The sequence below is a fragment of the Platichthys flesus genome, chromosome 18 (assembly GCF_949316205.1).
Source record: "Platichthys flesus chromosome 18, fPlaFle2.1, whole genome shotgun sequence".
Lineage (NCBI taxonomy): Eukaryota > Metazoa > Chordata > Actinopteri > Pleuronectiformes > Pleuronectidae > Platichthys > Platichthys flesus.
The window spans coordinates 16,009,055-16,023,650 of record NC_084962.1 but is presented as its reverse complement, the minus strand read 5'-3'; the positions used below and the strand labels follow the sequence as shown (position 1 = coordinate 16,023,650).

Here is a 14,596-nt window from a genome sequence, read left to right as displayed (position 1 = left end):
TAAAATTCACTCAATTTTAATTAATCAAAAAATATTTACAAGAGTTTCTGCACACAAGAACTGTTTGACCGTAAAGAAAGCACCAAGGGCACGTTCACTAGAAGCGGGAGTACGCTGCCCTCTGAGGAGCAGGCGGGGGTGCAATCGGCGGCGGCGGCGGCTGCTGTTGCTGCTGCTGCTGTTGCTGCAGGTGGCGGAGCTGCTGGGAGTAAGGATCCTCCAGGGATTTAACCGACACCGTTGTCTTGGGCCCCGTCTTCCACTCGGTGCCACTCTCGTCCACCACCGACGCCTCCACGGTGACAGTGTGGGTGCCCAGGATGGAGAAATTCAGCAAGAACTGGGTGCTGAAGTAGTCATTGTGCGGCTCTACCCGCTGCTCGATCTCATTGGTTTTAGTGTCAAGTGCGATCTGAAAGGATAAAATACATTAAAACAAGGGAAGCTGAGCAGCAACACAGCCATGATCCACCGAAAGTTCAACGAGTAAAAATTCAATCTATAATCAAATACGAAGGTAAAAAGCTGCTGTGCACCTTGTACTCCGGGCCCGTCTTGCTCTGGAGGACTGAAGTGACGTTGAGACAGACGGACTGGATCTTCCTGAAGAGTCCTGGAGTGGAACCGTGCTGGACTACGCCCTCCACTTTAAGAGTCAGCTGCTGGTTGTTCTGCACTGGGATCGGTTCAGTCGGTGTGCGAGGGGATGGAGAGAGAGCGAGCTGGAAAAACAAAAACACACCCAGATTAGTCACAAGAGAGATCGAGAATGTCTTTACGTGGCTACAACTGAACCACAAGTCTGCATTATCACAGCCATTATAAAATGATACTGTAATACTGTAGACAGCATGTACTGCCTTTGTCTGTGTCCTTGCATGTCAACCTGTCTTGATGCTTGACACAGAAATGAACGTAAGGGAGAGTTAAAGGGATTTTGACATAAGGTTGATCTATACAATTACAAATAAAAAAAATCGGAGCAATTAGGGATTGATTCTGTCATTCTTCCTTTTGTTGACATTAACAATACAAGGCATCCCGTACATTTATCTTGTCCTGAGGACATATATATCTAACCAAACTAAACCTAAGGATAAGGATTATGATGTCAATTATGCTTTTATAATTTCCTATCTTTTCATTGCTGTTTGTCTGACAGTCTGTAGGATAATGTAAAAACTACTGAACCTATTTACATGACACTTGGTGGAAGGATGGGACGTGGGCCAAGGAAGAACCCATTACATTCTGGCACAGATACGGACAAAGACGCAGACCCAGGGATTACACTACACTACACTACACTACATGTCATTTAGCTGACGCTTTTGTCCAAAGCGACTTACATTTTTGGTACACTCAACATTTATGAGGGGCCATTTAGGGGTTCAGTATCTTGCCAAGGACACTTTGGCATGCAGATGGGGAAGAGTGCGGATTGAACTGGCAACCTTCATGTTGGAGAGTGCCCACTCTACCCCCTAGGCCAAGCCCCCGCCCCGGGATCATTTCTCAAAGAATAATTCATGGGTCTAAGGGACTTTGAGGGACAGATGTATACGAGTGTGGGCATCTGGTGGGACTTGATTCAATCTAAAGGGGATGTCTGGCTTTGGAGGAGTCGGGTGCTCTAAAGAGTGCTAGTGCTAGTTAGCTGTTATCGTACCTTAATGCTTGTTGACTGGAGCTTTTGGAAGAAGTACCTCTGGAAGGACAGTGGGACCTTGAGCAGACCTATGACAGCATCACAGAGACAACCTGTGTGCTGGAAATAACACAAACAAAACATTTACATTTGGCACATTATTAAGCAGTTTATTGCAGCCTAATTCCAATTTAATAATTTATCAATTTAACCTGCTCACTGAGATAAAAAAATGTTCAGGAGGAGCGCATTACAACATTTTATGAGATTATAAAAGATTACATTGACACAGCTCCATACATATTTATATACAGCAATGAGTTTCTACCGTGTTAATTAGTTAACAGACTATTTGGTACAGACTTTAGACGTCACATATCTGGAGACTACCTATATGTTTATTTTTAAATATACCATAATAAAAGGTATTATTACCAGGTATGACACTGGAGGGTGTTTCTTTGTGAGGCCCTCCACTTCCTCCAGCACGTGGTTGAACACCGACATCATCCGTCGCTCGTACTCGCTCTCTGTCTGCACGGACCCCAGGGTGCCGTACTCCTGAAAACTACGGGATGGAGGCAGAGAGAGACGATCTTCAGGGGACGTGTGCTACAGCAAAGCACCTCTAGCAGAAAGTATTCACATCCAATGGTACAGTGAAAACAGTAAAACCCTAAAATGGCAGTCAGTGGAGTGCACACCTCCGCCAAGGCCGAAAGAATCCTACACAATTGACTAGTTATTAAAGTAGAAATGGATGAAAATAGGAAGTGGTTTGATGCACTTAAAGAAAGTGAAACCTTTTTTAACACAAGGAAATTACACACAAGGAAGTTCTCTCTATAGCAGTTTGGCCTTATATTAGTAGGTAATAGAATGAATCATAGCTGAATTTGATTTCTTTCCTAAAGTAATACACAAATCCCAAAGCCCCATTCTGCAAACAACACTCACCTGGCTGCCTGTGGGTCCAGAATCAAAGCTTCTATCACATGTGAAACAAGCAAACAGCTCTGTTGTTGTCTGAGTGGAAAGTTAAAGAGAATCAAATGGCTGGAGAGTAAACGGGTCAAACACTCAACGTGACAGTGACAGTGGCCGAGGCATGTTTAAGGATACAGCTCCACATTGCGAAGCGTGGTGTAGTCTGCGTCGAAGGAGGACTGGTGTAAGTCTGCATAGCGCGCTGCCAGACTTCTGAACTCGTCCATGCACACTTTCATCTGAGAACACAACAAAACAAGTTTGAGAGTTCCACACTGGGTCCCCCTGGAAGGCCGAGCAGCACAGATCAGACTTCAGCGTCTCACCTGTAAGGAGATGCGGCCGCAGCGCTGCAGGTCGTTGCCTGAGGTTTGAGCGATGGTGGTGGCGATGGCCGGAGGAGGGCTGGTCTTCAGGCTGTTGCACGTGCAGATGAGCTGCGACAGGGCTTGCAGAGTGTCAATCCGCAGCTTAATGAACTCACACTGGAATGTGAGCGGGCTCAGCGGAGTGCTGGCAGCCTGGAGGGAGGGATTAATTAGATAGATGTACATGGACACCACGGTTAAAGGGTCACACGGGTCTTTTTGAAATGACCTAACAAGATAAAGTCAGGTACAAGAGGTTGGAGTTCTCAGACTGAATATCGGCTGCTCTAGACATCATGTCATTAGTGAAGGCAGATCTGCAGGAATGATTTGACAAGCAGTTGTCTGGTAGGGAACTGACTGTGAGGGAGGCGATGCCCTTCTGGTAGGAGCGCAGGGCCTCGGCGATGGCGGTCATGGCTCCGCTGTAGTCGCCGTCCTCCACGTGGCACAGGCACTGCTCGGCCTGCGAGAACTCCTTCAGGCTGTTCAGCCAAAAGTAGAAGTGCTCCGATGCCACACGGGTCCGCAGACTCTGGTACAGCTCGCTGGAGAACTCATGGCAGCCCTGCGGAAAACAGCGATAAGAATTTTATAATCCTGTCTCCGGAGGTGGGCTGCTCCCGGTGACACCATTTTTATCTCAAGAGGAGAAGAAAGAAGGATTTGCTAACCATGCGTGAGGCTTGGCGTGCGATGCGGTACACCGTCCAGCCATTAGCCACATTCTCCAGCTGCTGTTTGATGACCGTCTTCACGTCGGCTGATAAAGACGACTGGCTGGCAACAAAAATCACGGTGGCCAAGGACACCTGCAGCAAACACAACGAGTGGGACAAGTGTTCAAATCAAATACTGCAGATATTACATATAAAAGGTAGTGACACAATAATTTGATTGAGACAGAAGTGAATGTAATGTCCACTGAGGAATTGGTGAGACTCAATCTCTCACCAGAAGCTCTTGCTGCTTGTCGGTGGAGGAGTGACTGGCCACTCTGTACAGGTCCACCAGATCTCCCAGCATGCCGTCGCCCAGCACCGGCAGGTGGGTGGCGATGGCCGCCAGAGCGTGGCACATGAGGACGCGGGAGGAGTCGCAGGATAAATGGAGCTGACCAAGCAGAAACTCCACGGCCGACTGGCTGAGATGGGGACGACTCTTCAGCATCTTGACCAATGAGGTGAGGGCCGTCTAGGGTCAACACAAAAAGGTAAGTAGGTAAAGTTTTGTCCCAAGACACCTGGCACGTCTATTCAGTTTTCTGTAATAAGAAAGTAAGTTTTAAAGAGGATTTTAAAATCTGCCCCATGTCTTACTTTGAGTGTGGCCTGGGCACTGGGGCTGCTGTCCTGACTGCACAGCATCAGAAGAGACTCCACTCCCAAAACGGTGTCCTGCTCCAGCTGCACTATGTCTTAGAGAGAGAGAGACACACAGAGGCGGTCAATCACAAGAGCAATGTGAGGTGTGAATCATTTTCAACACCGGGCATCACACTCATCCCAAACCATCACTTGTTCTAACTTACCTTTCTCTGGACAGGAGATGGAGATGTTGGAAAGCACAATGACCCCGTGAGCAGCCACTGCCAGGTTGCTGTGGTAACAGCATTCTTGCGCCAGTTTAACCAGGTCAGTGAGCGATGGGAGAACCGAAGAGCCAGCTGAGAGTGTGAAAGGAAAACACGTCAGTCTAGAGAGGCTCTACTTCTGAAATGAGTAACATTGACAACATATATGGCTTTGTTAAAATATGAAGATGATCAACATGATTGATCCCCAAATCATCTGGATCCTTGGCTGCCCGCAGTATAAGTCATAAAAACCAGCCTCCTCCATGTGAGTGGGTGGGACCAGTATCAAACTAAAACATCTCAAAGATGGTTTCTGTCATTTAAGGTAGTTCTTATCACAGTGATGTTTGTTCAAGGGTTTCATGTTTCTGATGGCCTCACCAGTATCAAAGGTATTATAGCTTAATTTTTGTAAACAGGAGGAAGTGGAGACACCTCATCCATCTTTAATTACAGTCGATGATTAAAATCAACATTACCCGTCAGGTTACTGAAGTACTGCTTGATTGCGATGGTTCCAGAGAGGGTGGAGAGAACAGACAACATCCCCAGCTTCAAGCTGTCGTAAGGGCTCGTCAGGGCGCACTCGCACAGAGTCTGGAGGTGTAAACACATTCATATTAACTACTGGCTTCAAACCAACATGAAGATATGGCTGTGGTACACTTTTAACAACTGAAAATCGACCTGAGTGTTTTCTCTGATCCAAAGATGAGGAGCCTTCTTAGCCAAAAGCTTTAGATCGTTGATCGCGAGTCTCTTCACAGCTTTTCTCGGGTCGTCTCTCAGGTACTGTAGGAGGAGCTGCAACTATGTGGAAACAAAAAAGACGATTTTAAATACGTCATGACTAAATGTTATCGTGGGTACAGTATGGTAGAGCTTCTCTCATGGTCAGTACCTGCTTAGGGATATCAAAGAGGGAGAAGGCAGCCAGCTGGGTGAAGGTGTGCAGGGTGACGATGACCATGGGGGTGGAGGGATACGAGTTGACCAGGTGCTGCAGCAGCTCTCTGCTGCTGGACGCCAGGCTGGCATCATGGTGCATGTGCTGCAGCATCGGAATCAGCTTCAGCTTCAGCTCCACTGGAGTGTCCAAACCTGGGGTGAAGGTGCAGATGGAAGAGGAATGAAACGTCTGGAAAAGGACAACGTGAACGAAACAACAACTTTCTACTGTCACTTGTTTTTAAGTGTTTTATTTAAATGCTGAATATTTGTTTGGAAAATCTAAATCCAAAGCTTGTCTGCAAGTGCTTTCCCAAAAGACTTTACCTTGAATCATCTCACTGACTTTGTTGCAGATCCCAGCTGCAAAGTCTCTGAAAATTTGAAACAGCATTAAATAAACATCCTATTCATGCGATCCAAAATGTCAACTCCAGTTCAGCTCAGGTAATGACTCTCCTTACTTTGACTGTGCAGAGAAGCTTGCAGCAGCGTATATGGCCGCCTCCACCTCTACGTTGTCATGAGAGTCCAGACTCTGGCGAATACTGTGGTGGGCGTTCTTCCTCTCAGGGATGATGGAGGCCAAACTACCAAGCATCCTAAACAAGACCGGGAAAAGGGGACATTGTTTTGAGTCTCACACAACTGGAAAAAGACACGGGAGGTTGGCAAACATGTTACCACACATGTATTGTGGGGTTGTAAAGTGGTATATGCACCGTGATAGGAATCCTGTGCAAACCAGCCGCATGTGCAATGTTTTCATTACCTCAGCGTGATGGCTCTGGCCACGGGGTCATTGCTGTGGATGACGGAAAACACCCTTTTAACAAATTCGTCCACATTGAGGATCTTCTCCAAGTGTTTCTCACTCTGCTGCGTTACCTTCAGGACACACAGGCGCAGGAAGTTGTTCCTGAAATCAGAGGAGACCACCAAACATGTTTGTGTCACAGTAAAAGCTGTCAAATGAAATAAACGATTACTTACTGTTAATGCACTTATTATAAAGAATCTGAGCCTGACTGATAAATCGGTTGGCAGATAATACCGATAAGCCGGTGTAAGTCTTTCACAAATGTATCTGTATGTGTCTATGCTTGTCATAATGAGACTTTTATTTTACAAAAACAAACAATGTTAATGTCTGAAGAGACGTGTTCTAATCTAAAGATGCTTTGAGTTTAAACTAATAACAAACTTGACTGAGGAAGTAATGAACCTCTCCCTCTCTGATCCAGCATCAGTCTGAGAAGTGTCCATACCCGAGTCTGAAGATGTCTGCCAGCTTGAGGAAGGCGGAGTTGATGAGGATGGGGAACGGATACTTCTGGAAGAGTTTGGGGAAGAGGACCACGGCCTCGCACTGCTCCCCCAGCTTCCCTGACCGCAGACCTGGGGGCAGAAGCAGACATGTCACCGGGGCAGTGCACAACACAGACGCCTCTCGTGGGGGGAGACACACAACACAGCACACAGAGCCGGGTGCTAGCCCGTTAGCATGCAGGCTAACTACCTTTGTCCAGCTCCATGAGAGCGGAGTTAGCGTCCAGCTCCTGTTCGCCATAGCAGGCCTCGGACAGGAACGAGCGAGCGGTGGAAAGTGACATCGCTAATGAGGTTTATCACATATAAATCCAAGTATGGCTGCTTCCATGGAGATCAGTGTCCGGCAGAGAGAGAGACACACGTTGATGTTACAGCTATTACTTCCGGTCCAGTTATTGTTTTCACAGTAAAGCGCCGTTGAAGCTCATGTCTTTGGTTATTTCCTTTAACGTCAGAGCATTTTTACATTTTCCTCTTTACTCCATTGCTTTAATTTCTGTTGCCATTAATTATTTATCTTTTTTATTTCATACACAAAAAATTAAAACAAATATTTTTTGTTAGATAAATAAAACTACCAAAAAGTAAATAATGCAGTTAAAATTATATCTATATCATTCAAATAAAACATACAGTGCCACTTGAATGTTCATTTATTAGTGACAATAATCCATTGATATAAAGTCACTGACATAGGTCATCCTGAGTTCCTTCACTATTATATACACACATACGAGTATTTTATCACATTTATTTGGAATACATTACTTATTTAGTGCGCTTTAACTTTTATTGGATGATCTAAATATTTACAAGAAGAAGAAGAAGAAGAAGAAACATGTTACAGCATGATTTGCAGGACTAGATCAAATATAGATTTATAGTAAAAGATACAGGCACATATATAAAAATGGAGATAGGTCAAACCAATAGTAGTTAATGTAGATGAATAGTTGGGTATTTCTACAGGGATGGTTCTTTACTTCGAAAGAGCTTCGTTACTGAGGATGTTGAACTTTACAAAGCAGCGGCACAAAGGAAGCGGATGTGCACGCGCCGGTGCAGCGGAAGCGGCTGTTTCCACCAATGGCAGAGAGCGATGCGAGTTTCGCGGGGGATTCATCTCTGCCTGCACCCGATCCGTTCGCGGGAAACCGGACCAGCAGCCACAAGGCGGAATAAAGACGCCGGACGAGTTCTCCAAACCTGAAACACTAACTTCTGATCGTGTGCTCGAGCAGCGCAGCGATGCTTTTCCGCTCGATCGTTGACAGAGGAGTCGGCAGACGAAGGCAGAACGGTGAGATTAGAAGTGTGTGTGTTATTGTGAGTTGGACTCAGCTACAGCCACCGTTAGCTTACGTTAACATGTCATTCAATGTAGATCTGTCTGTTCCACCGTCACATGCATTTTTCTCATGCATGTGCCACTTTAGATCCTCGTGTTATACTTGTGGAGGAGGTTTGAAGTGAACTGTGCAGAAGACAAACACTTTTTACCTCATGTCCTGGATATCTTAAGCTTTGATTATATAATTCAACTTTTTAATATTAGTGTTTAAATCAGCTGCTTCTGAGGTCACACTGTGAAACCTCATATAGTTTCTGCTTCAGTAGGTTGAGGTGTGGCATGATGACATAACTTGCATTTCTAGTCAATATGTTAGAAAATAGCCTGTTTTAAAAGTTCAAAGTTACTTCCTGTGAAGCCTGGTTATGTCCTACAAAACCCACAAATGCTCAACCAGCTTGACAGAGCTTTAAGAAACCTGTGACCAGCCAGTATTTTCCATTATGGTTAGAAAGAGAGGCTGTTGGGGGGGCAGATGCAAATCCACATATTAGGAAGTAAAGCTCAGCCTGCCAATATATTGGTTGATTTACATTTGTTTTAAAGATTGGCAATAATTCCTAAGGTTTCTTTATCCAACCTTTATGACAACTATATCTAATTGAGGTTTGATAGTTTACAGTTAAACCATAAACAAAATGTATAGAACTATAGCAAACGTAAATGCTGATACCGATATCAAGTTAGAAACAACTATAGTGATTAATTGATGATTTGAAATGGTTGCTCATTAATTCAGTTGCAGTATAGCTGAAAACTAAAAACCGATGTGTACATTCAGAAAGCCTCCCTTGAACAGGAGAACTTCCGCACATTAGGAATCCAGATGTGGAGATCCTTACCTGCAGAGCATGAAGTCATAATGTGTACTGTGAAGATGTAATTAGACTGATAAAGCAGAACAGATGTTATGTTATCTCTGTTATACATCTGACTGAAAGCTTGCTTCTCTCCAGCCGTCCCTGCAGATCCTTGGCCCCGGCTCCCCCTGAGCTCTCTGCTTCAGGGCTTCAAGTGCGTCCGACATGACGAACACATCTCCTATGGAAACCTGGGGGACTCCGTGCCCCCGTTCGGATTAGCCTTCTCCTCTGGTAACTCCCTTGCATTTTCCCATAAAACAAGACACATCAGAGTTTTGTGGCTGTTGTCATTAAACTTGCTCTTTTGACGTTTGTTCAGCCGGGGCGCAGCAGAACATCCTCGCTGCAGCCAACGAGGAAGGCATCGTGAGGATCTACAACACGGAGAGCAGAGAAAACCCTCTTCTCAAAGGTACGTGTAGAGACTCGTTTGTTCGCAGTTTACTCATCAGGAAATGTCCCAGACTGATGGTATGTGAACTTTTGCAGAATGGCTGGCTCATGAGAACGCTGTCTTTGACATTGCCTGGGTACCGGGGGAGCCTCAGCTAGTGAGTATGAATCATCACTCCTCTGTAATTCAGGTTAAACAAGTGACATTTTAACTAATGTCATTTAAATACTCCTTTTTTATACATTTATTAGGTTATTTCTTATAATGTTTGTTGATTTAATATTATTCTCTGTATTTGTTTTTCTTTCTGCACAATTTAAACTCTTCACCCCTCCTCAGGTGACGGCTGCAGGAGATCAAATGGCCCGGTTGTGGGACGTGAAGTCGGGGGACATGTTGGGCAGCTTCAAGGGTCACCTCTGCAGCCTCAAGTCTGTTGCATTCGCACCTCAGGAGAAATGTACGTGTGAAGAGTTCTGACACGTTACCTGAGGGAATAAATGCTCCCTGTCATCTCGTAGAATTCACAGGAAAACATGGATTTTATTGTTTCTAGATGACATAGTCAAGTTTATTGAGTCTAGGTGTCTAGAGCTATGGTAACCTGGTGATTATTGATATTATTATGCTTACGTTCCCCAAATAATCAGCAAGAACATGCAGGAATGTAGATTACATTAGGTTTTGGTTTTAAATGGAAGTAAATCAACTTTTGTATTAACTTGAGTGAGAATTTTCATTTAAATGTCATATCTGTCACATTAATATTTTTTTTCTTTGTTCGCTTTTCAACAGCTGTGTTCTGCACTGGAGCCAGAGATGGAAATATTATGGTCTGGGACACGAGGTGCAGCAAAAAAGGTATTTCATTTGTTTGATTTCAGTTAAGAAGATTTCCTTTTGATATTCAATGATGTGTATATTTTTGCCCCACCTGATCTTGTTTTGTAATAATAGATTATTTTGTTTTTGATCACATTGCGTCCTCCCCTCAGATGGTTTCTACAGACAGGTGAAACAGATCAGTGGCGCTCACAACAAAGCAGAGACCAACGCCCCCTTGAAAATAAAGAAGAGACGTAGCAGCACTCGGGGCATGGCTCCCAGTGTGGTGAGTTTCTTTTTATAATGGACCCTGCTTGTTTAATTGAAGTAAAATAGAGAGCAGGAAGCTGGAGAGGCAACGCTGATCCTCAATGTTGTTTCATTTCCTGCAGGACACCCAGCAGAGTGTCACAGTGGTTTTGTTTCGGGATCAGCACACGCTCATCTCCTCTGGGGCCGTCGATGGGTAAGAAACCACTGTTCATTATTAAACGTGCAGAACATCGGTGTGAACATTAGTTTGGTCATGTTAAATTTTTATATTTGAATGCCACCCATCCAGAGTGATCAAGCAATGGGATCTGAGAAAGAACTACACTGCTCACCGTCAGGATCCGACTCCACTGCAGACGTACCCGTACCCGGGTTCCTGCATGCGCATGCGCCTCGGTTAGTTTCCTGCCACACTGGATTTCAGGTTTACACGGAGCTAGATGCAGTAAAACAAATGAGCTGAATATTTTTGTGTGTGTGTGTTGCAGGTTATTCCGGACTTGTTCTGGACTCCACAGGATCCAATGTGATGTGTAACTGCACTGATGACAATATCTACATGTTCAACCTCAATGGAATAAAGACAAATCCAGGTAATCAAGGGCTTGAGTCATAGGGTTCACTTGTGCCAAAATAGGTCTTTTCCTGTTTATCACTGACATAGTACCATTGCAGACCACTAGATGGGACTGCAAGACTAATGTCCTAGGGTTTAACTATCACAAGGAGCAGAATCTCTCAGATACAGAGGAGATGTAGACAGTCAGAGAAATGGCATGTTAATTATAATATCTTTAATCAGAGTTTTAAGATCTGAGAGATTGGGAGGTGGCTCACTAGAACTGAATCTGCTGAACAATATTCACACCTTCCAGACTAGTCGGCCATCTTGAAGCAAAACACATCTGTTCTAGATCAGTTTACCCAATTTATAGTCATCGTAACTTATCTATGCTCCTGTATTCAGATTTTAACCTTTTGGTTTTACTTAGAATTAAGGAATTCCACAGGATCTTAAATCCAAAATTCATTGATCTTTTTTTTAAGGGCAACAATACATTATAATATTAAGCGCTAGGTCTTAAACACGTTTATGTTGGTCTATGTAACGTTACTTCCACTCTTTTTTTTTAAACAAGCGTCGGCAGTATTTATAGGTTGTGATGTCTGTGTGTGTTGGAGTTCTTTATCATTATTATCTCATATTATAATATCTTTGCTTGTTCTTCTTCCACAGTGGCAGTTTTCAGTGGCCACCAGAATTCCTCATTTTATGTCAAGTCCACTATCAGCCCAGACGACCAGTTCTTGGCCAGCGGCTCAAGTGACAATCACACGTACATCTGGAAGGTAAGGTCGTCCTCACTTCATTTTACCCTTGTGATGATGTTTTCAGTGTTTTGTGTGGCTGACACGTGTTTTTATCTCTCAGATTTCTGAGCCTGAACTTCCTCCCATGACCCTTCAAGGCCACAGTGAGGAAGTGACCTCAGTCGTGTGGTGTCCCACAGATTTCACTAAGGTAGAGCAGAAAACTCAAATAACCATTGTCACTGTCATAACCACATATGTTGGTTTAATGAATGCCATCCTGTTTCCTTTGTGCAAAACCTCCAAATGAGTCTCAGGACAGGAAACTGGATTGTGTCTCTGTGTAATCCTCACTGCTCTGTTGGCAGATTGCTTCCTGTTCGGACGACCACACTGTTCGGATCTGGAGGCTTCACCGGGAAACAGAGGAGGTGCAGTCTTCAGTGGGAGAAGCAAACCTTGTGGGCTGGGCACGTCGGAAAACTCCAACAAGTTAGTGTTTCAACTACCATCCTTCAATCCTTGTTAAGACCGACAACTACCATGTAATCATATATACTGTATGTGGTCTTTAACTTAACAGCAACATTTCTGGTTTCATTCCATGTCTGTGCTGCTGTCTGACTTTGTGAAATATGGAAGAGCTTCTTCATAAATCTCCTTGCTTTCTTCTGTCAAAGTCCTCACGTGTCACACTAGACTAAAAAGGCCTTTTTCTTTTGTTAAGGGCCCTCAGTCAGAGCTGAGACGACTCCCGCCAAAAGCCAGAGGACAGAGATTCGTCCAGGCCTCGTGTCGCCCCGGCTCGCTGCCTGTGCTCCGAGTGGAGCCGCCCTGCCTCTGTCCTCCAGCACCACTTCACCTGTCCAGACTCCGGATCCAAAGGCTGCTGCTGCTCGCCAGAGAACGCCATCCTCTATCAAACAGTGGTTATCATCTCCGAGCCGCGGGTCTCCCGGTCAGGCCACCCCTCCTCTCCGCAGGGCTCTGACCCCGTGTCCCCAGAGTCCGGCGAGCAGCACCTCTCCCATCGAGCGACGGGCCAAACGGCGGCTGGAGACCATTGCGTCTGCCGGCTGTGAGGGCGCAGAACAATGTGACTGTGTTACTGAACTTTACCCTGCGCCCAAGAGAGGCCGGACCCTGGCTGGTATCTGCTGTCCTGCTCAAGAGAGCAGGTCACAAACAGACTGTCCCGCAGAGGACAAGCAAAGCTCATCGAGACAGAGTGGAAAAGAGAATTACTCTCCCAGAGGAATGGACTGGCTGTCTGCGATGGCACAAAAGATGAGGAAAGGTCAAGGAAGCCCGAGTAGTCCCAGAAGTCCCAGTGCCTCGAAGAAACAGGAAGGGAAAACACCAGCTTCACCGGTTAGTCCCACATTCAGATTTCAGACGTAAATATCTTTTAACAACCTAACTTGTGTATTAACTCAGTTTCCTTAGTCTTTCTCTCTCTTGCATCTTAAATGAAGCTTCCTTCAAGTGTATTTTTTTCCTGTTCTTTCAGGGAGTGAGATTCTTTTCACCTATTTACCAGTAGAGAAAGTCAGAGTGAAGACACAAAAACATGTTATCTCTTGCAGCTTGGCACTGTTATCAACGCCTTCCTTCACTTTCAGCTACTTGGAATGTCGCCAGTCTAGAAATGCAGGCTTTAAAGTCACTGAATAAGAACTAGAATGACACTCAGTAGAGCAGATACCTCCACCATGGCTCAACAGTGCCCTTCAATTCAATCAAGACGCAGCAAATCAGTCCCCTAAATGTGGCAGATCATTTTTTCATCAAGATCCATTCATTATTCCCTGTGGAAAATAAAATGTCCCTCTGTATCACTGCGCATACTTGCATTCATGTTTTTGAATAGCCTCAAAAATGACCATAGCAGTTGATGTTTTCTGTTTCTTCTCTTTCAGATGAGTCGCTCGCCGCAAAGCATGAAGAAAATCTCCACTTACTTCAGGAGCCCGACTCTGGAGTGACCTGCCAGAGCCGCTCACATGTTCTGGGCTTCTGTTTGAATGCAATGTTTTTATTTTGGAGTATATCTTTTATATGTGATGGTAAAGCCTCTGAGAACACATGACTTACATTAGCACATGATCCCGACAGAAACCGAACATTTGTTGCAGCAGTTTCACATCCACAGAGGCCGTTTTTTTAGGTATTGGCATTTGCCTCCTACACAAATGTTCTGGTGCTGTGCTGAGAGACTCTGGTTTGAAATCAGGTCTCATTTCCGAGTTAATCTTTCACTTTACTCAAACCTGAAAACTACGAGACGATGCACCATTTAATACACGACTCCACGTTTCATCAAGGTGTTCAGGAGGTTAACAAGGTATTAATCTTCAAGCAGAGAGTTGTCCAAGTGTAGATATTTTAAATTCTGCTAAAAAAGTACAAAATATTTAGCTTGACAGCCTTGAGCCCTTTTATGAACTTCACTGAGTGTAAGCTGGTCACAGATCAGCTCTGTAACAGCCTGACATTTATATTTTCAGCTCTAGATTTTGTCACATCAGTGTTGCGCATATAAAAATCGGTTGATTTTGATTTTCTTCTTTTTATTTGAGAAAATGCTCAAGTTGTTTATATGTACAAAATAACCAATGATTGTTGCATGGTCCGTTTGTATTTAATTAACATAAGCTTGCTTTGGTCTGACCTTTATTAAATGAAAGTCAGTTTCTGTGGTGTTTGTTCTGTTTTATTTG

General features: G+C 44.5%; 2 protein-coding genes across 2 annotated transcripts; one reads left to right on the top strand and one right to left on the bottom strand.

Annotated features, from left to right (window-relative positions):
* On the bottom strand, nucleotides 1–7,228 carry ints7 (integrator complex subunit 7). Its single transcript, XM_062411998.1, has 20 exons — nucleotides 7,047–7,228; nucleotides 6,796–6,925; nucleotides 6,300–6,446; nucleotides 5,992–6,129; nucleotides 5,855–5,901; nucleotides 5,481–5,680; nucleotides 5,267–5,389; nucleotides 5,059–5,176; nucleotides 4,535–4,669; nucleotides 4,323–4,420; nucleotides 3,958–4,197; nucleotides 3,678–3,815; nucleotides 3,365–3,571; nucleotides 2,962–3,156; nucleotides 2,771–2,874; nucleotides 2,606–2,674; nucleotides 2,084–2,216; nucleotides 1,670–1,768; nucleotides 537–722; nucleotides 1–412 (listed from the first exon to the last, which is right to left on the bottom strand). Exons 1-20 carry the CDS (start codon nucleotides 7,138–7,140, stop codon nucleotides 98–100), a joined length of 2,916 nt encoding a protein of 971 aa, XP_062267982.1. The 5' UTR covers nucleotides 7,141–7,228; the 3' UTR covers nucleotides 1–97.
* Nucleotides 7,229–7,935: 707 nt separating this feature from the next.
* dtl (denticleless E3 ubiquitin protein ligase homolog (Drosophila)) lies at nucleotides 7,936–14,571 on the top strand. The gene is made up of 15 exons (XM_062411476.1): nucleotides 7,936–8,159; nucleotides 9,167–9,304; nucleotides 9,393–9,485; nucleotides 9,563–9,624; nucleotides 9,807–9,927; nucleotides 10,263–10,328; nucleotides 10,463–10,578; nucleotides 10,685–10,758; nucleotides 10,855–10,961; nucleotides 11,054–11,158; nucleotides 11,803–11,915; nucleotides 11,998–12,087; nucleotides 12,245–12,368; nucleotides 12,604–13,247; nucleotides 13,796–14,571. Exons 1-15 carry the CDS (start codon nucleotides 8,108–8,110, stop codon nucleotides 13,859–13,861), a joined length of 1,971 nt encoding a protein of 656 aa, XP_062267460.1. The 5' UTR covers nucleotides 7,936–8,107; the 3' UTR covers nucleotides 13,862–14,571.
* The last annotated feature ends 25 nt before the right edge of the window (nucleotides 14,572–14,596 follow it).

What these genes read in the sequence shown, in the direction of transcription:
- dtl (XM_062411476.1), top strand. Translation starts at nt 8,108, where the DNA reads ATGCTTTTCCGCTCGATCGTTGACAGAGGAGTCGGCAGACGAAGGCAG. An exon ending in TACCGGGGGAGCCTCAGCTA is followed by an intron (nt 9,625 to 9,806) that starts GTGAGTATGAAT and finishes ACCCCTCCTCAG; the next exon opens with GTGACGGCTGCAGGAGATCA. An exon ending in GTCCCACAGATTTCACTAAG is followed by an intron (nt 12,088 to 12,244) that starts GTAGAGCAGAAA and finishes CTCTGTTGGCAG; the next exon opens with ATTGCTTCCTGTTCGGACGA.
- ints7 (XM_062411998.1), bottom strand. Translation starts at nt 7,140, where the DNA reads ATGTCACTTTCCACCGCTCGCTCGTTCCTGTCCGAGGCCTGCTATGGC. An exon ending in AGTCAGTGAGATGATTCAAG is followed by an intron (nt 5,681 to 5,854) that starts GTAAAGTCTTTT and finishes CCTTCACCCCAG; the next exon opens with GTTTGGACACTCCAGTGGAG. An exon ending in GTACTTCAGTAACCTGACGG is followed by an intron (nt 4,670 to 5,058) that starts GTAATGTTGATT and finishes TCACACTCTCAG; the next exon opens with CTGGCTCTTCGGTTCTCCCA.